Below are 22111 nucleotides of genomic sequence, written 5' to 3'. Positions count from 1 at the left end.
TGTTGTTCTTTTCCAAATCATCCTTGTCACCGTCTCTAGGTAAAGCTCCACCACAGTCACTACTGTGATCAAAGCTTCTGCAGATACAGATGCCTTCCTGAGCAGGTAGTAGCCAGCTCATGTATGGTCCCAGCAGGACGGAGCTCATCAAACATCAGGCACCACCTCCTCAAGGAAGTTGTTTGCTAATACTGGAGTCAGTGCTGCCATGGCTACAATGCTCACAGCACACAAGGAAATAAAGGTTTGTGTAGTTTTAGGTACTCACTGCAGTTTAAGTAATTCCTCAGGCGGAAAGTGTCTCTGCAACAGCCATCCATCAGAAACCCCCCAAAAAGACAGCAACTGAAGCTCAGAGACTCTCTTACATTTTCTTCACCAAATGCCTTGCAGACTGAATCTGGGAAAAGTCTTATTCATGCCTCAGACAAAGGAATTCCCTCCTGCTTTCATCCACCCACCTCTAGACACCACAGCTCAAATACCTATTTTAAGACTATTCCCATTCTAGTTGATTTTTGGTAGCTGGCATTTCCGAATGGTTAAGTAAACAACACTAACAGAATACACACGCCTCAGTCTCATTGCGCCTTTCAAGAAATGAATAGACAGGTATAAATTTTCAGTAGTTTTATTGAAAAATGCCTCTTTCATTTCAGAAATAAATAATATAAGGCAGTGAAATTCACAATTTGCAGTTAAAATATAAAAGCAGCAATTCTATATCCATAGTCTTGCAAACAATTTCCAACTGCTTTTGATAACTAAGAAACATTGTATTCTGAAAAAAAAACCCATACTAAATATACAACATAAACATGCAATTCCATCTCTGCAGGATTGTCTGCAATTTGGCATAAATGTTACTGTGTCTACAAACAAGGAGATTTCAGGCATTATTAAACTGTATCCAGTTGATACAATGATTTCAGCTACTTAATGTTTGTGGTGTTTAAAGGAGATGTATAAGAGCAGTATATGCTCTGAAAAGTGTAACTAAGAATAGAAGAAAATGACAATGATATTGGAAGGAGAGGGAACTTTTTGTTTCTTTCTTTTTTAACTAGATAATGCAGACCTGTGATCTGACTGAACTGCAAGCATGCATTTGAAAAAGAAAAATGTAGAGCTAAAGCAGACACTCCTTAGAAAATTTGCAGCAACTCTTTGGTTATTTTTGGTTTGGGTTTTGGTTTTCTTTTTTTTATTTATTCGTTTTTACGTTACTTTAATGAAAAGGCAGCACTGGGATAACTGAATGCATATATTAACCTGCACGCAGCCACTATAAGCAAAAGTATTTTACAAGCATTTCCGGAGCAATATGAAGACTCTAGGTACACACATTGCTATCCCCACATAAGCCAGATACAAAACAGGGGTGCGTCTGATACGAAAAGACCAGAAAGCTGTATTGTAAAAGAAATGATGCACTCTCCCTGTGTGTATCTGCAAATGCAGGTATAGCAAAACCAAAAACCACCAACCAAAAAAACCAAAACAAGATGCAGATCTTTTATGGTTTTGTTTTTGCTTTTCTTGACAGTGACCTTTTCCAGCGCATGTGCTCAGGGTATTCTGGTGAATGCATTTCAACTCCATAGTCCTCATACTCGTCCTCTCTCCTTTCTGACTCCATAGGTACTATAAAAGGTTCACCTTCAGGTTGATAGGGTCCACTTTCAGGCACGTACGGTTCTGGTTGAAAATAGTTGTCCGATTGAACATAATAGTTATCGCATGTCTTTGAATCCACAAATACAATGAAAGTTAGTTTGCCTACATAACGTTAGTCCAATCTTATTTCCATATAATAAATATATAAATTAATAGTTCACTGGGACTGTTTTTCAGTTTTGTTCATGAATACTTTTTGGCAGTAAAATAATATAAAGTTTAAATTTTGAAAAGCTTTGTATTTATAATACACAAATCATTACAGAAAGAGTTTTGAATTATGTAAAGGACAAATTACTGTAAAACTATTTAAACAAAACCAAAGCAAATCAAATAAAAATATTATTTTACAGCTACTTCAGTAAATCCAAGCACTGGAGTTTATTTTAAATTGCATAATTAGTAGAAGACATGGACAGGTAAAGTGAACAGGTAGGTTTGCCATATACTAATTTTCTCTGAGAAGGGGAAAGGAAGTGTAGACATAACTATCACCAGCGGCAATATACAGTACATGTCATTTTCTTGTGCTGTTCCTCGTAACAAACCGAGTTACAGCTGGTGCTTCAGGAACACCAAAAACTACAGCAAAACAGAAGAAAAATAATTATAAAACTTTGGTATTTATAACTGCAGTTACAGAATCCAACAAGATTACATATAAAAAAAGGTGCATGCCCCGATTCAGACATGTTGGTAACAAGCAACAGACAGGTAGGTTTCATAAGTTGTCAAAGATGTTATTCTGGCATATAGCAAGCAGCAGCAGGCTTTTATGCAAAAGCATCACCTAGAGTTGTTAACAGATTTTAGTGGGTACAGTCTCATACAAATCATTTACAAGCCACAATTAGTTTACTATTTACATAAGTCATTTCTCATTTACCAGGTTAAATCTGTCTCTTCTAATGGCATTACCTTTGCTGGTTAGTAGTTTTATAAGCCTCCTTCACCTTTGAGGCTTTTGATGGTCTGGGTCTTTTTTAAAAAAAGAAAGGCTGTCTATTATTGAAATGCAACAGGCTTAATGAATTGACATCACTGTCCTTTATCTCATTCACGAGTTGTGTTAGTAAAAAGAATCTCCCCATTCTATGAGGCCAACATGGTTCAAAAACCATATGCGTGGTGAAATATCCATACGGACTCATTTTCTAATAAGCACGTGCGCAAACATCTCAGAAACAGGATTTTCATGTATTCAAACTGTAAGCAGCACTGGCGCCTTAGAAAATGTGTTAGCCGAAACCTGAAACAGGTCAAAGATGATGTTAGTCTTTTAAAAAAAGTCCATCTGATGTGCAAACACATAGTTTCATCCAACTAAATACATAACGGTTAACTCATACACATATATTTATATATGTATACATAGCTGCTTACTAGAAAGCACAATACTGCTGAATCACAGGTACAATTTTCTTTCCTTTTCTTTTAAATAAGAATTGTGTGTGAAATCTGCACAACCACCTGGCACTTTAACCAGCAGCACTGAGCCTGCAAGTGTGTACATATATATATATATCCTTTCTTTTTTTTTTCTTTCCATGGGTACATGCACAATACACTAACAGCAAACCATATCCAATAGTAGTATCACATACACAAACTTTGAGATGTTGCAATGCATACATATTAATTTGTTAACTATACTGTGGTCCTGCAGGATCCCCATGTAAAATATATTAGTATATTTCCAGTCAGAAATTGGTGACCACTGTGACCCTTTATTTTGATTCCAGAAGCAGCCTACTGTTTTAAGCTACATCACAGAGTGGAAGGCTGATACAACCCAGGACTAATCAGAGATTCCATGGTGTTTAACTCGGTAGAAATTGTAGGACAGTGGTGTTTTTCAGTTGTCTGCACTGTATCACCGAATGGATTTCCTTTGTGGAAAAATTTTATTTCAGGTATCAATTTTGTATAAATAATCCTGACATTGCTCAAAAAGAGACACATGGAAATTGCCAGCCACAGCATTCTTTTTATTTTTCAAGAGAAACATGGAGAATTCAACCTTGCTCTGAAGACGATTGGAAGGGGTGGGGATGGAGGGGAAAAAAGAAGAAGAAGAAAATGGTCACTTAAATCCTATAAGCAACATTACCAACTACTAACTGTCTATCTTTAAGAAAAAAAAAAAAAAAAAGACTAATATTGTTACTGCTTCCTATTTAAAGCAAACCACACATAACATCAAGTAAATCTGCATCAAAGTCCAAATGACTGCTCATATACCTGCACATTACAATGAGGTAGGCCTGCTCATTGCAACCACTTCCTCCTGATTCGGTACGTCCAGGCTAGCAGGACTGTCCCATGTAAAGCAACTCAATGTGAACAGTTACATCTGTGAAGGTTATTTAAGGCAAGCTGTTTATAACCTACCTGGGAATCCTTGGCCATTGTAAGGTATGCTAGCACATTGGGATGAATCACAATATCCTGGTGGCCCTGGGGGACCTCGAATACCCGCATTTCCAGGACGACCTGGCGGCCCTGGTGGTCCTCGTGATCCTGTGGAGCCTGGTGGACCAGTTCTAGATTCTCCTTGTGGACCTAATTTTAGAATTGAAAAGTTGGGAGGTTGTTTTCTATAAAAGCTAGCTTGATAAAACTGCTAACATTACTGCTGTCTAGACTACACAGAGTAAGCTATGTCTTCGGTGAGAAAACACTTGCGCTTTGTTGCTATACAGGGGTCAACAGAAATAAAAACAAAAGAAAACTAGAAATATGACTCATCATCAGTTGCTTCCCTGTGTGTGGCTTATTTAAGGATTTATTCACAGAAACTGACTTAGTAAGGTTTGAGCCAAGTAAGAAACATCAATGAATTCTCTGGTTTATTTCGCTTCTGCGTTAAGATACAAAGATCTCGAGGGAAACTACTAGATTAGACAAACACACTGAATTTCAATTAAAATATAGGAGTACATCAATTCTGCTACCCTGTAGCCCCAGGATAGATGAGGTAATGTTTTTTTTGGAAGAGGTCTTATTATGGTTAGCAGAAAACTAAAGTTTCAAGTAACTGGAGCTACAATTTGCTGCAAGCATCTTATGGGTCCTGTAATGAAAAACCATGTTTAGCCCAGTAAACTACTAGCAGAAAAAAATGATGCAGCTGATTTCTGCCAAGGCATCAGTGAACAAAACTGCATGATACAAAGACTGAAACCAATGGTCAAATCATCTGTCTCTATCATTTGGTAACTCTGCATGTGGGAGTAATTTGTAATCCAGGGCAAATTTGTAGTTCTGTAATCACAAGTAAAAAATGGAACTATGAAGTATCATCTGATGATACATGAAAATATATGTCAAATATTTGGACAATGTATATTCATGAATTACATTTTCATACAAACAAGCACGCCAGATGAGTAAATTGCAAGATGAAGAGAAATACCTATTAGCCATATCCAAAAAGTCTTTCTAAATTACCCTTTTTGGTAGGGGTTTTCAGTAAACTCTAATAAATGTCAAAAACATGACATGGGCAGAGTAAAGCATATTCATTCACCATATGTAGTCTGGTTCCCTATGAAAAAATAGTGTCATCTTCTCCTACTTTTCTGTAATCTGATAAAACATGAAATATTTACCTGGTGGTCCTGGCAAACCTCGTGGTCCTTGAGATCCAGTCCCTCTTTCGCCTTTCTCTCCAGGCATTCCTACAGAATTAAAAAAAATTTAAAAAAAAAAAAAACCCACCTAAGGAAGGAAACCACATCAACAAACATCTCTTCATGGTCTCTCATTGATAATATTTAGTTCCCATTATGTAATGTAACAAGGCTGGTCAAACCTTATTTTGTACAGATGTCCAAATGTGCATTTGGGAAAATTATTTGAAAAAAATATACTCACCTAAAATAAAGTAGGATGTAGAGGTAATTTAGCGTAAATAATTTTTTTCAAAGAGAAGTTTTTCAGATACTTAAACCACCACAGAACCTTATTATTTTAAATTACAAACCGGAAGGTATTTTCAAGCTTTCATATGTCTGCTATGAAGGATGCTTTACACTTTCTTAGATATTGTGAAATAAGTTTGAGAAAGAGCAGTCTTTATTTTAAAGGTTATACTAAAATACATGCTAGAAAACACAGCACTGAGTCTATGCTACAGCAGCACAGTTGGAATGAGCAAAGGCCACAACAGAATACAGTAAAGACACTCCATGTCGTTGCAGTGATCCAAGGCAGCCACAAAATAGGTTTATCCATATACTCAAACTCAGTTCAGAGTTGCTTCCCTCCCTTGGAGTACTGCAAAGAGCCAAGGATGGAGACCTAATTCTGTCAACTCCTACTTTTTATTCTTGGTAATGACTCATTTTCTCTCTTAATCAGAGTTCTGTTCTGCAAAGAGTTGTGTTACTCCAAACAGCCTTTCAAGATGTAGCTGTTTAGTGCCAGAAGAGTTCTGAGAACATTAGTTTTCCTGGGATATCCTGTGGAAGCCTAAGACAACAGCCAAAATGTTGTACCAACTTGTATTTCATGAAACTTGAGTAAGGGAGAGACAGAGGAAAGCACTGATATAATTAACCTTGTCCTTCAGAACATTGGCATCCCTCAGGCAACACAACTGACCTACCAGGCTACTGCAAGGTGTGGGCTTCCTAGTCTGACATGGTAAAGGGATCAGACTGCCTCTCTGGCAGCCTCTGCACTATGTCCACTGCAAAATATACAGCTGCCCTGGCATTTACTGACCTCTTTCACCAGGTGGTCCTTGGACCCCAGGAGGTCCTGGGAATCCTGGTCTTCCTCCAGGCCCAGGCTCTCCTCTTGTCCCAGCAGCTCCTGGGGGACCAGGTGGTCCTGGTGGCCCTGGCTGGTTACGGTTTGAATAATAATCGTTCGGGATTTGATTCAGCATTTGATTGAACCGGCTCATTTGGCCTACAAAAGGAAAGAAAAACGGTTCAATAAACCATGTGAAATGAGTGAAAATCTTTTATCAGAGTGGGAAGGGATAACAAGTTATGTCTCCTCATTAAATCCTATCCTTCCCATTCAATAAATTAGTGGTGAACTAGTATATGGATGAATTAGGAAGACTTAAGATGAACATCTCATAAGAAGGCTGAAAATAAATGGAGGGGGCAGAAAAGAAAGGTAAGGGGGACTCTGGAAGTCAATAACATTAACAAAAATTAATTTTAAAGCAATTAAAGTCACAAAATGAGCATTTGTTTACAATACTCTTGCTCTCAGAGCTCTAATTAGATGTTGTTTTTATTCTGAAGAACAGAAAGGACCTGTTAAACTTCTAAAAGTGGAGTATCGCATTTCCATGTATTTTCAGAGCTTTGAAGTTACCACAAATACATTATAAATTATTCATGTGTAGGGCTAGCAGCACATAGTCTATGAAGTTGCTTTCCTAAGCCTGTAGGATGCATAGGCTTGTACCCAAATAATTTCTGCATATAGGCAAATTTCATTTCCAAAGAAGGGTGTCTCAACCAAAGCAACAGTTGTGAAACTATGCAGAAAGGAGCCCTCAACAAGGGGCCACATCTAGCCCTACCTGATTACTGTAAGGTGCCAGTCCTAGCATAACCCTGAAAAGATGAGCTGAATATGAAAAAAATAAGGCAGGGATGTTCAAAAAAGAGATGCTAAAAGATCTCAGTTAACACAAGCTTATTCATAAGTCTAATACATGCATGAATGTACTTTCCTTCCTCTGTGATGGCTAACTAATAGACATGTTTTAAATAGCAGCCAACACAGACGTTTTAAAGGACATTCTGTCCTCATCCCTGTACACAAGCACTCTTAAAGATCCAAAAGAAGTATCTGTTTACCTCAGTCAGCACTGAACCTTGTTGTAAAAACAATATTACAAACAATTTATGGGCACATTTGTCTCTGTCCTCCTTGGCAGGTCTACTTACAGCAATCACCTCAGGGACAGAGAGAAAGCCTCTGCAGAGAACACTTTCATGGGCTGCAGAGCTGCACTGTGTGGCCATAGAGGACTGAAATTCAATTTGGAGTCCTCCAAATATAATTTTTTCTTGCATAGCACAGATGGTTCTGTGCGCAGTATTTACCCAACACTCATCTGTCTTTTCCTGCTAGCAAAGTACCTGCAGTGAGTATCCTTTTTCTCACTGATTGCCTCCTCCTGAAGATGTGTTTAATGAGAAAATATATACTGATTTTATGACAAAGATGAAGTGATTTTGGACAAGACTGACAAAAGGAAGATCACTTTCCTTGGACAGAGAATTAGATTTGCCTGTGTATTACCAAAGATCACAAATTAGTTCATGATCAAGGTAGCCATCTGGATCTGGCAAAAATTTAGTGCTACATTTTTTTCCACCAAATCATTGGCATTAGACAACTATCAGATCACTAAAACTCTCCCTATGCTCTGGGGCCAGTATCCCTCACCTTGAATTTAGACCATTTTCTCTGTTAACAAACAAAGTAGTAAATTACTAGTATGAGAGACAATGCAAGCAACACTGTTTACCATTTATCAGTTGTTCACAAACTTGTCTTGCAACTGCTCGCATCATGTTCTGAGAAGCAATGTCACCCTAAATCAAAACCAAACCAAGTGTTTCATTAGTGAGTGTCTGTGCTTTTAAAGACATAGCATTGAATTAAAAACTCTGAGAAAAACTGGCTTTAAAGCAGACTTACTCTGTCACCTTTTTCTCCCTTCATTCCAGGTGTACCCTAAAACAAATACAGTAAAAATAAAGCAACTGAAGGATTATATTATTCCACTCCACCTACAGGTTTGAGACATGCAATTCTAGAAAACATTTTGACTCCTTCAAGAAGACAGACCTAGTCCTCCTTTAACTTCAAATTTCAGAGATGTTAAAGCAGGTTCCAGAAAAGACTGGACAAGCAATGATATTTTGTGTATGATCAAAAACAGTAAAAGATGCAGAAGAAAAAGGTCTGAAGGAAAAATTGAAACTAGGGCTAAAGAAACTGATGTATTCTGACACTGGGACCACACTGGCAATTTGAAAGTTGAATTTTTAGCATCACATTTCTGTAAATGGTGAATGGCCTTGTATGAGTTATATTTGACTGTTTAATTTTAAGTCTTAAGTGAACTCATCATTAAAGAAGGTAAGCTAGGTCGAATAACATGTCTAGGAAGGGCAGCTGTCTTCTTGAGCCCACAAGAAACAGCCTGTGTTAAGCAAAAAAAAGCACTATGCAGAGGTAACGCATAAGATGAAGAGATGCCATTAAGTTCTTATTCTATCTATAACGACAGCTTCCCTGCTAATTCTCAACCATTTCTAGTCTTACAATATTCTCACAGAAGTCTTAGCTTGATCTGCTTTATAATTATTGACATCTGCCAAGAGCTAACTTTTGTCTAACAGCAATTTCCATTTGCCTTTGAATACTCTAGTGGTTGTTGTGGGTTTTTTGGTTTTCAAGAATAGTATGTAAGAACCCAGCCAGAAGGACTGACTCTAATTTTTATATATGTATGTGTATATGGCTGGAAAAACATTAGGTATGCTGTAAAGATGTTTTTAAATGCTGAACTGTAGATATGCACACACAACATACTCTGCAAACAAAATTTTGTGTGTGCACGTCACAAAAGATTTTGAGATTTTAGCCTTACTTTTGCATACCTCTACTAGGAAAGAAAAACATCAAGAGAGAGCAAATCATCCATTGCAAAGAAAATGGCACAATACTTGGTATGATGGATTTTTAAAGCTTTTCAAAATAGACAGCAATGATCTCAGAAAGATGTTTATAACTTGCTTTGGTCTGTTTGACATGATTTTGGACACAGTAAAATTTGCAGTTGGCCACTTAAAATAAGCAGAAAATTAGATCCACAGTCAATTGTTTTAGCCACTAGGTCACCCTCTGAAAAATTTAAAAATCTGCAAAGTGTTTTAAAACTATGCTTTTAGTTTTGACATCAAAATACAAATGAAAGAAAGAAAAAAAAAGAAAACTGTATCTACTGCAATACCTGCTTAGGAAGCCATCATGAATAGCCCTTCCAATGCTCTTGAATACTCACTGTGACAAATGCTACATGTGCCAAATCCCAGGGCAGTACAAACAAAACTTTGGCCAAAACTATGGCTCCTGAAGTGGCCACAGTGTTTTACAGATGACTTCAGCAGATGCAGTTAGGCCACAGCTGAGTCCTAAAAATCTATTGTAAATTAATCTGATAGAATGTGTCCAAAGAGCACAGGAGCTTTGTTATTTAAACACAAAGGGGGTAGCATGAGTTCAAATAGATTTTCACTTATAGCCCTAAATTACTATTTGAACGTAAGGCGTATTTCAAAGGTGAAAGACCAGTTTGGTCATCTGCTGCTCTGCATGGCTCCCTGCATAGTTACACACACATCCCAAGTACTACTGCTTTTTGCATCTTAGTATTTCTTCAAGGACTCTGTTTATCACCATTAAAAAAAGCGAAGGCTAAGTGTGGGCCGCAGCTGTTTTTCTTGACATTTCTATAGTACCTGCAACTAATTTCAACAATATGAGACAACAAATCATTCCACTGAGGTCACAGCAGATACAATTCAAATCCAGTGGCACTGTTTCATAGACTTCTATCAAGGTTTTGGGCAAACAAGTTCCCATGGGGTGCATCAGGGTATGAACTCAGTATGCTGTCTGAGCTCCTCTGCAGCAGTGTTGCATGTGCCTACCCCATGACATGCCACTGAAAATATGAGGCAGCTCATCCATTACTGAGTTAAGTAGTTGGCATACAGTTCATTTGCATCATGCATAACACATCGTTTATACAAAATTAATTGTACAGACTCAAATAAAAGATTTAGAATGGTGACACCATAAATGTGTCACTGGAATAAATCATAACAATGAGACAGTTATTAACATGTAAAAAATACACTCATCAAACTGATGAATATTCTTTCCTTTCTGTCCTTTACCCTTTCATCTACATATTTTCTTACGCTGTGAAGGCCACAGCGAAAAGGTCTGTCTTTTAGTTTTAGCTTAGTACAGCCACATGTTGAAACAGACCACGGACTTGTAAATGCCATAACATAAATAAACTGGAACAATTAAAACCATCAGGAAAATATGACATTTCTGTCTGTCATTCTCTCATAATTAACACTCTGGTAAAAGCTGATGTAGTGAAGCTCTAAAAGAGATGTAATTTGACTCTCAATTCAACAGACTAATATCTCAGTCATAAACTATCACATGTATCTGAAATATCCATTGAACAGATTTGCAAGTTTTTGGCTTGTACTAGTCTATAACATGAAAATCTGGGGGCAAAATACTGTCAAATTATTAGGTCCTTCTCTTTCTGTTTGAAACTGGGCGATTTTTGTTATTTTCTGAAAGCCTATTTGTTTGAAATTATCTGCTAAGTACATATTTATAGTACCTGCTCATTGTATTCTCCTCCTTTCTACTGCCTTCATTTAGGCATTATGTACATTTAGGCATTAGTACAACCTCATGTTGTTTTGACATAAGCAAATTATGCAATATGTCTTTTTGTTTATTCATTCATACCATTTACTAGGTAAGTGTAAACATTAAAAATCAGACTTCTGGTCTGCTATCCCACCAATATTCTAATAATTACTTAAAATGCTGTATTCCATTTAACTCACTTGCTAGAGCATTCACAAAAGAGAAAAAAATGAAGCAAACTTAAAATGTTCAAATCCTGAATACTGTTTCTGGAAATATTTTTGCTGACCGGTCAAGGAAAGTTTTTCAGGCTGTCTTCAGCCGCAAGCCATGTTGGTAAGACAAGAAGGTGCTCTGGTAACAAAATCACAACATTGCTCCAAAGTATTGCCAACAAAGGTCTCCCAGGTAGAAAAATTCTAAGGCCATTCCTTAATTACACGCAATACACAGTCAATTTTACAATTCACTGAAATCAAATGAGCCTCATTCTTCAATCTGTGACATACATTGCTTCAACCTTATAATTGGAAATCTATAGGTTATTCCAGACTTTATATATAAAAGTGGATATTAGAGGCTGACTGGCTATGTTAACAACGAAGTTCATTTTACACCTGGATATTTTAGAAATATAATTTCCAAAAAAAAATAATTACAACTGTAATTACTGGGTTGCTATTTGCACCTTCCTCCCACTTGGTTATATTCTCAAATTTCAGTTTATTTTCTTTTAATGGACAAAAAAGTGGAATTTAGCCAACTGCTTGCCAGCATTTTGAGAAGCAGCAGCTGCTGCTGACATTCTGTTTTGTTGATATCCTGCAATGAGGGAGTCACTTGGGGTCAGTTTGAGGAAAAGCTAGTTTATGCTGCATGTGGGATTTTTCTGAGCTGTGGGATGAAGGCTGGGGCTGCAGCAAAATTGTACAGCTGAAGGAGGACAAAACAAAGGATGTTTTGCTATTTTTACTTTAAAAGATAATGCGCTCAATTGTTTTCCCCAAAAGAATGTTTGCTCCCCACAAGAACCACCAGTTCATTGCTCCCAAAGCAGTATCTTTCTGAGACTTCATCTAGGATGTCTGCATAGTTGGATGCAAGATCGGTAAACACATGGCAGCAGAGAATGGAAAACGTTCCAAAACTGCATTTAACTCACAACAAACTTCTCCCTTGTGTGCCCGAGTTTACCCTCTAAAGGTTTTCACAGTCTGTTTGGTCCTGGAGACATCAGCCTAATACCACCTTATATATAAAACATAAATTCCTTGCACTATTTCCTGGGGATTCCTGGGGACCTTCTAGATCAACAGTCAGACCCAGCTGTCACAGTCTGTTTTATAAACGAGACAGCACTACCTTAAGACAACTTAGTCTGCCTATCCATCCATTACCATTTTCACTCTCATACCTATACAAAAACAGTACTGCAACTTTTCCTCTGACACTCCAAGATCTTCGGTTTCCCATTACACTTATTCACAGAAATCAAATCTATTTCTTTCTAAGCCAATATCCTCTTTTAGTTTAATGACTCTTTCTTACCCTTGCTGGTTGTTACCCCACAATTTGTAGTAGCAGTCCGTACCAAATTCTCACTCTCTGTTAGACCAGACAGACAGAGGACGTGTATTTTAGTCTCTAAAACAGCCAGTGCTCAATGCTCAATAGATCACTGACACATTTGTGTTCTTACTGCTCCTTTTGTGGTCATTTTGTTACTACACTGAGAAAACACCTAAGTTTCTCTGGGAAGTACTTATAAGCAAATTAAAAAAGTCAAATTTCCTATTTCCATGCAAATTCAGTTAACACTCCAAGTATGGTACCAACTTGTTCTAGTATAAGTACACATTGAGTCTGAGAAGTGTTTACAGCCACACTCATGGTGTTGTCTGCCTCAGCTTAGCACATGAGTGGTACTTAACACATCAGGAAAGAGCCCCAATTGACTGCATTCACTCAGAATATCTTTGCAACACCAAGGCTCCTCATAATTTCCATGTAACTGTGTATCCTTTGCCTGGGCTATAACGTCCCTTCCTTTGTAGTGGTCTTTCACCTAACTTGTGTTGCATAGTACCAGCAACACAGATTTTTCAGGTAGAAGAACAGATGGCAGGATCTGGTCAGAAATTATTTACTCCTTGTATTTACCAGAGGCGGTGGAAAGCCTCATTCTCTTTGTCCAGGAGAGGAAGTTACAAATTCAGGCCGGTCTGAACTATGATTCATGACACTGCAAGTTGTATTTGGCCATCAGGGTGCACCTTTGGCAATTCTAATACTGGACACAAAGGAAAGCATTCAAATTCTGTCCACCAGGAGTCTGATAAAACATCTGTGCAAGGTGCAAGCCAGAATCCCTGCTGGGATTTGTTCTAGAAACATAAGAAATGGTAAATGTGATGCACAGTGTCCCATTACAGGAAAGTGCAATAACTGGAGAAAAAATGTATTTCTAACTGAAAGGAACTCTTAAGATTAGAGTGTAGGAGGTGCTTGTACAGGAGTTGACTGCTTTACTTTGCAAAAGCACTGAAACTGGGCTTGTAGCCAAATTTCCTTCTATGCACGTTGTCTACCTGCAGATCTTTGCTGCTGAACTGAGTCAGCTATCTAGTCTCCCTGCTAAAGGAAAACTCTGAAACAACTGGTAGCTTGAAGCTCACTTGCAAACAAACCACAGCACCTTGTGCCCTGGCTATGTCTATCAAGCATCTGACCTGGCAGGAAAATCACATTAACAATGCATGTCTAAAGGCAGGAAAGCTTCAGTGCTTTCCTAAGACACTCAATGTCCTCTACTGCAAGGAGAAATGTGATTTATAGGCTGACAAATGCAGACTTGATTTAGTGTGTCTATGAGAAAATGACCCAGCTTCCAGGTGTTCCTAGGAACTTCCACTTCATATCTATCAAGCTGCCCAGCCTGCTATATATCTTTCCAGATTATCCAGCTGTTGCATACACAATGACATTAAAGTGGGATGGAAAATTCTGGCTGATTGCCAGACATTAAGTACAAGCAATGAATGACTTTTCATTTCGATTGCTGTCTCCACTCCTGACTCAAGCATAATTTCTCAGAGATCCTGCCTGTAAATCAGCTGTTAGAAAAACCTGTATGAAATAGTAAGAAAACTAACCTAAGAACTTACAGTATTAGTAAGCAACATCTAAAATTGTATTGTGAAATAATATTAATTTTCTTTTCTATAGCATGAAAGCACATTAAAAACATGAAATAGTCTTGAATGCTATATATGATACTTGTTTTACTTAAGCTTAGGGAAAGACATGCTTGACTAAACACTCTCCTGACTAGAACATTGCAGAACCCATTTGGTACTGATGATTTACATGCCACACTGCCATACTGAGATAACCAAAGGAGTTGTATTGGGGCTACACTCTCTGGAAAATATTTCCCTTGCTAATTCATTTGTAGTCATTTTCTTTGAATATTACATCAAAATGTGGAAATAATATAACGCCCTTAAAGAGGATTGGACACTGTGTTCTTGGATTTTTTAATTGAATCAATTCAAATTTCTCCTGAAACTGTTGGTGGGAGGTACCTCCTTATTTCTCTTATTCAGGATGCACTTTAAAGGTTTTAATAGAACCCCCAGAAACCACTCCCAAATAATTTTTAAATTGCATTCTAAAATGCACAAAATATTTGCAAAACAGAAGTGATTGTGTAACATCATCAAATATTGTCCACCTTCAGCAGTATACCACACACATATACAAATATAAAGACTTTCCAGTCATTTTGCTGACCTAGTTCTTCATACTTATGCAGTGTAGGAATATATGTCTTGGCACATAATAGCCTACGATCTTTTTAGTGGAAACCAGAGACCACAATTTCCAGCCCCAACTATTAAACTCAGCAAAATGCCATATTGTAAAAATAATTTTTTGTGAAAAAAAGGCTTGCGGTCTTAGGTCAGCTCCACTGTATTAACCACTGTTGAAAGAGCAAGACAAGTATTTAAAGAAAGGAGAAGTCTCATATTCATCAACAGACTGTAATTTTAAATTTGATACTGTAAGTGTATAATTATCTTACTGGTGTCCCACGATCTCCTGGCTTCCCTGGTTTTCCACTTGGGCCAGCAACTCCTGGAACTCCTGGGGCACCCTACAGCAGAAGACATGTAAAGTGAATTGTGGAAATCCACAACTGCCTAAGTGCTAATAAGAAATATGTTGCTGTGTTGAGTGCAAAGCAATACTGAAAATTACTCCTATCAGGTTTCTTTTCTGTTAGGTACATATCAGACTTGAAAATTTTCCTCTGGAAAAAATTTTTTGTTTCTTCATGGAAATGTGTCCTTTTACATAACACCACAGTTTAACAGGTATTTCTGAATCTAAAGACGGAGAGAGTGGTTTTGGTATCACTTTTAATGACAAATTCCTGAAGAAGTACAAGACAGTTTGTCCTTCTAACTTCATCTAGCAGGTCTGTAATCCATGTAAAAGTCCACAAGAAGTCTGTAAAAGTCATTCTAGTGATACTAGATACATATGAACAAATAAAAGACCAGTGTTAGGTTATGTGATAAAAGGTCATCTGCACATCCACAAAGAAGCACAAGAAAGACAACTGTGTGGGAGTGGGATCAGCCTAAATAATACCCTGCTCTAGCAACTCCTGTCTATATAAATATCATGGTGTAAATGTGTGCTCTGTGTGCATAGGCCTACTGGGAATACATCTTCCATCTTGCTACTGGTTGGACCTGGTAACATCAAGCTGCATCAACTTGCCTATCTCAGGCAGTCTGATCCAGTATATGTTTTTCTCCAAAACCAACACCTTTTCTATCATGGTCCCACAAAATACAACAAAGTAGCTTTTTAAGCAAAAACTAATCCTCAGATACTCACCAAGAAAACTTGTATTAACAGTGGGTTTTTTTCACCAGACTACAAGTATTGAGCTTATTTGTTTCAGGAGACCTAGCTATGCATTTGAAGATTATTGCTAAAAATCCAGGTTATTCCTTTACTCTTCCTTTATTTACACAGGCAGAATCAGTTTTAAAATACCCTTATGAATGTTTGCGAATACAGGCTTTATGCAGCTGTCTGCTCACATTTTACTGACAGTTTCCCAGATCTGTTTAGGATATTAAACGAAGGATCCATTTCATATTTGACAGAAACTGAAAATGTCAATGCAGCTCTTTCTTGGCTCAGGTCTTTTGTTTCAAGAGCATATCAAAGAAAATATTATATTTACCGCTGGTCCTGGTGGGCCTCTGGGACCTGTGGGCCCATCTTTTCCTGTGAAACCCTATTCAAAATCAAAAGCATGAGTACAGATTAATTTAAGACTGTAGCCTGATTAAAATGGCCTTTAATATTATGCAATTGCAATACTCTGGTTTATTTTAGCACGTATTTCAAAACATATCTACAATGTATGTTTATAAAAATAGCTATCACAATACTGGAGCAGACCATAGAGCAATAAGCTTCAGCCGATGTAGAAGATATTCAGTTGCTGTTAACTGAAGACAGAATGAGTCTTTCTCAACATTTGTAAGAAAAAGAATTGTTGTCCTATTCCAGAGGAGCAAGATCTCCCTATTTGCTGTTCTCTCACTCACAGGTTAGCTGGAAAATCTGAGGTTTCTACTTGAATGAATAATAACCTCCCTCTCAGATACTTCTCCTGCAAGAAGTGATGCTGAGAAATCCCATTTCAATAATCTGACATAGCATTCACAAATCAACCTTGATGACCCACTAATTACCAATCCAATGGTATGTTCTTTGGCAACTGGCTATCACATGGTGGTCTGTTTTCATTTCTGGCTATCAACTCCTACTAAAGGATGACTATAAATGCATATATGAGCTATTAATTTTGACTGTAAAGGTAATTCATTTCTTCAATCATCTCAGAGGTGATATGCCACTGTGAAGACAAAAGAGATTTACTTAGCTGACCCCAAATTAAAAGTAAGGGATTGCAACAATTCCACAAAGAAATGCCTGTGTGCATGCCCTTCATTATGAAGACATTTCAGAATCCCCCATAGAAAGAAAAGTGCTTAGATCCAGATAGCCAATAGTTAAGGAGCAAACTTGACCTTCACAGTAAGAATGGCATAGAGATTCTTTACAGATATAACATCTCTATGGGTGCAGACATCTGAAAACCTAGTTGGGAAGAGAGCAGCACGATTTTTATGGAACCTATCTGGCTAGCCAATGCTATCTGGGGAGGTTTTCATCCCTACGTTTTTCCCAGTCCTTCCTTTTACCTTTCCAGGTTGGATAATGAGAAAAGGACTATTTTGAAAAAGCATTTGAAAATAGAAAGATATGATAAAGAAGGGGGTGACCCCCCCCCCCCCCCAAAAAAAAAAAAAGCCAAAACCACATTACTTGGTCTTTTCACAAGATAAACTGAGAAAACCTTACCCTTTCTCCAGGAGGTCCCATTGGGCCAGGTGGACCAGGTAAACCTGGGGTTCCCTAGAAGGAAGAGGAATTATAAGCTGTATCCATGAAAGAACACCATTTTTATGCTAATCATCCCAGTATATATGCACACATTTAAATATTTAACTGCCTTCAGTGTTGCTTTTTGGCATTTACAAATACAAAATGAACCTTTCGAAAAAAACATATATCATACAAGAGTCTTTACCCAACTCTACTTTTAACTTTTATTTCCTTACCAGCCCATAATTCAACTTCAAAAATAATTTTCAGTACTGTTTCCATAAAACAGATATATCTGGTTTATTGCCTTTACAAGCATAACTTACAGATGTTAGCTAATCCTTTAACATGTGGTGCTAAAGCCTAGCTGCAGCCATCAATCAGAGTGTATCTAAAGAAAAAAAAAATAGACTCTTCTTTCATCATTCTTTTCCTCCTACTGTTCTATTTTTTAACATTCTGCTCCTTTATTGTGCACATTCTAAATTCTTTGTTTCTGTTCCTTGTAGCTTCTGGGTAAAGAATAAATCCTAAATTTAAACATGCTACATTACAGGACATTCAGGAATAATTTCATTCAACACTCTGTAGGATCAGTACCATTGCTGTAGGAACTGGTATTCAGCAGCCTTGTATCATGTTGTCATGTTCTACCCTGTTTTCTGTCTAATCTCACCATACACGAAAATGTAGCATTGCTTTCTACAGGACATTACAATTCCCTAAATGTATATTACTCAGGATTATAGGAACTAATAAAACAGGTAAAGAATTCAAGGCCCTTGGTCCATGACTGACCTTATCTGATACATGAAACTAAATGAAAACACCACCATTTAAGCATCTCCCATACTGTTTTTATATCCCCAGTAAACTCAAGGACAATATAGTAACCAAGGAATATTACATCACCACATCTACAGATTAAAATCCTTAGATTATCCAAATCTGGCTGATTTTATTTTTTCTCCTTAAAACCTAATCCTAGTTTATGATATGGAAACCTGCAAGTAAGTGAAATTTAATATTGCTTTCTTCTTTCAGAAAGCATAAAATTGACTTCCCAAGACCATTTGACTTCCAAAAGTAGAAAGCAATTAGACAACATTGCTGTAAAGGAGTTCAGCGAATGTTTTCCAACCTTTACCTTAGGAAGACATTTAATGCAGGTGGTCAGAAGTTGAGGAACCTTCCTGGGGGGTTATCAGTGTACTTTCCCTAATCCAATGGTCCGTCCCTGTGCATTCACAACTGTCCAGGCAGACATTTGGCTTGACTTAGTACAGCTGTTCTTTCACTTTTGCTGTTATGAATTGTTTACTATTTCTTAAACTTCAAATTCCCAAGTGTAAGATAATTATGTTTCCAAAACTGTTGCTTAGGAAGGTATGAAAATAGCCCATGCCTCCTAGTGATGTCAACTGTCCAGCAGCCAACCTACATCAGGAACAGTGTAAAATGACATTATGTTGTCTAAGTGTCGACTTACCGATCTCCCTGGTAGTCCCGGCTGGCCAGCATCACCTTTCATTCCTTGACGACCCTATAATTTTCATTAATGATTGTTAGAGATTCTGAATGACAGAACAGATCAGCAAAATAATTAACTTGTATAAATGGACACAAAATATTTCCTGCGAGATACTTAAATTAAGGAATCCATAAGCCAACTATGCATTATGAAATAAATCAGGATACATATATGTCTTAATTGAGACAATACTGATCATCTCACAAACATTTGCAAATGCAGGGTAACTGGTTGACATTATATCAAAAACATGAGCAAGCAGACATTTGAAGGGGGCACATATTTTGATAAGGAAGTGATGGACTTTTCAGTAAGAGAGACTGATAGCAATGTCTTCACAAACAGGAAAGCAGAGAAGAGTTACATGTTTTCTCCCAACCTCCCTTATCTTTCTCAACTGGTTAATGGAGCCATATACACTCAGAAAAGGTAAAACCTTGTTCTTTCTAAAGTATCACTATTTTTCTCTAACCCATGATCTAAAAGGCATTACACACTTCCAGGACATAAGGTGTAGGACCATAATAAAGAAGCAAAGTATTGCCCTTCACAACTAGCTGGCATTCCACATACACTACAGCACTGTAATATAAATGCACAGCCTAAATCCACATGAGTTAAATTTGACAATACAGTATTTATTTTCCACAGTGGCTGGTGTGGTAACCCAGCATGAATAACTGTTGATGTCACACACATAATCAAACAACTTATAAACATAGCCTGCCAATGTGAATTGCAATTGCTATGAAAAATGATTTTTTTCTAACTTATTGTTAACTAATGAGAAATTCCACCAAAGCTGGTGTTTTCATTCTTCAGAGGTTTTCAAATGGAATGTGACAAATAAATGTATTTATCATATTCCACATGTAAAAGGAATGCGTTTGGCCTTTCTTGCTGCTTGGCACCTCTAGGTCATCTTCATGAAGTTTCTCTTCCCAGTATATAACAAAAAAATGAAAAGCATCTACACTGTACAACAAAACCTTTCTACTTTGTCCTAACAGAAAAGAAGGTTTACCTAATGTCTATCTTAAAGAACATTTTGGTTTCCATTTCCCAAATTACATTATAAACTTAAAAGGTAACCAGTTTCAAATGTGAAATGAGACAGCGTGCAATCAGACACCAATTCTGATTATTTTTCCATAAACTATATTTCAATCAAAGACTTCATACAAGAAAGCTCCTGCTTTATTAAAAATCAAGCTAATCCTAAACAGCAAACACCAAAATTATAATCCTGCTTTTGGGGTGATTATGGCAAAAGCAGTCTTAATACATTCAGAATTTAGATAAAGGGTTATCTATGTTATCTGCTATAACAAAGAAAAACAGAATCTGGTGAAGCTTCATCAGTGTTAATAGAGTTACTCTGGCTTTGTAGATATGCACATGAAATCAGAAGTAGCCTCTCACTAAAATATGTATGCTGTTGCCAAGACAGCCCCCTAGGAATGACAGCTGTTTTGTATGCCTAGCTATAGGCACCCATTGCCTCTCTGAACTTTCAGCTACTGATTTAAGCTCAGGAAATAGTTGGACATGTAACTGTGAGAAAGCCTTCAGAGTAATATTGCATGCAACCCTTACAGAAAAGATCTAAGACTAAAATCAACATAGCACAATATACACAATTACAACATTTAGACTCTGTCCCTTCATAGGCATCCCATGAGCACACATAACATTCAGGATAAAAAATGCTATTGTCTTGAAAGAGACTTGCTTCATAATACTACTGCATTGCGGGGAAAACTGAATGTTAGGACAAAGCTGCCACCCTCTTTCCAAGACCACCATCCCCGTGGACAGCTCTGACTCCAAACACATTGCCACCTGCATTCAGAATGGCCACTCACCGGTTCACCTGGGATTGACAGCCCGTTGGGGCCCTGTGGACCTGGGGGACCTTGAGGGCCAGGAGGACCTGTCTCACCACGAGGACCAGGTGGCCCCTTAAAGCAGAAAATTAAAACAGATTGTGAATGACAACCCTTTCTTAGATCTGTAATGCAAAATCTTTTGTGTTAATATATTAAGTTAGAAGCGTGGAGACACATTTAATGCTTAGAACAACTGTGGAAACAGTTATTCAAGTGGCATATCCTTTCATAAGCTATTCTCTGATTCATGTTGGCAGTCTCAGGTCAATACACGCCTTCTGGCAGTGTTAATTAGAACTATAACTGTTTCCTCTGTACAGAAGAAAGGACAACAATGCTGCAGAGGATGTATTAACACCCTGATGTATGTACTCTAGTTTCCTGACGTGCAGTCAATGCCTTCGAGGCTACATATATACATAGGCTGTGTATATATAGTCTCAAATAGGTAGGCTGCACATAAACAACATGTAGGAATATTTCTAAGTAAATTTTAAATCTCCATTCTTAGCTCAGCATAAAACTAAGCATACACACTTTCATTCAGGTAAGCATGTAGCAACATTATAGAAACATTCCAGAAAGATACTTACAGATGATCCAGTCAAACCCCTTTCACCTCTAGGACCTTTAGCACCTGGGCCACCCTAAATTAATATTTGGAAATAAAACATATTTCATACAGGGAAAGCAAGGGAACATCATACTGGTATGCGTTACGAAACCTTTTTATCAAACTTTTACTGAAAGCCCAAAGTTTTGAAGTGTATAGATCACACTGCTAAAGATTACTAGAATAAAAGATGCATCAGAAACTCAAGTAAACCACATCAGCTTCAACCTTGCTAACTCAACCCATGAGAAATTATTGTAATTTTTTTCTCTGCAGACACAAACTTCTTCAATTTATATTAATCAAAATCTCTGGACACCTCTCCAGTAGACTGCCAGGCAACTTAACTGGGCTTCATATTTCTCGTGCATTTTTGATAGCTCCAAAGTAGAAGGACTACTGGGCTGAGTATAACTCCTTTATACTGAAAGCAATTGGTAAGAGCATATCCATTCCATAGATTACTATCTCTCC

At 37.5% G+C, this 22111-nt stretch overlaps 1 protein-coding gene across 1 annotated transcript in view; it reads right to left on the bottom strand.

Moving 5' to 3' along the window:
- Positions 1 to 615: 615 nt before the first annotated feature.
- COL12A1 (collagen type XII alpha 1 chain) overlaps positions 616 to 22111 on the bottom strand; it is a 106468-nt gene continuing 84972 nt past the window's right edge. Inside the window, 12 exon segments of the mRNA XM_056343522.1 lie at positions 616 to 1698; positions 4069 to 4239; positions 5289 to 5357; positions 6406 to 6594; positions 8183 to 8249; positions 8356 to 8391; positions 15212 to 15283; positions 16391 to 16444; positions 17581 to 17634; positions 19094 to 19147; positions 21001 to 21096; positions 21618 to 21671. Coding sequence (XP_056199497.1) covers positions 1517 to 1698; positions 4069 to 4239; positions 5289 to 5357; positions 6406 to 6594; positions 8183 to 8249; positions 8356 to 8391; positions 15212 to 15283; positions 16391 to 16444; positions 17581 to 17634; positions 19094 to 19147; positions 21001 to 21096; positions 21618 to 21671 — 1098 coding nt within the window. The 3' untranslated portion in view covers positions 616 to 1516.

Source organism: Falco biarmicus, chromosome 6 (assembly GCF_023638135.1).
Source record: "Falco biarmicus isolate bFalBia1 chromosome 6, bFalBia1.pri, whole genome shotgun sequence".
Lineage (NCBI taxonomy): Eukaryota > Metazoa > Chordata > Aves > Falconiformes > Falconidae > Falco > Falco biarmicus.
The sequence above is the reverse complement of the archived record's forward strand: the minus strand, read 5'-3'. Positions and strand labels throughout refer to the sequence as shown.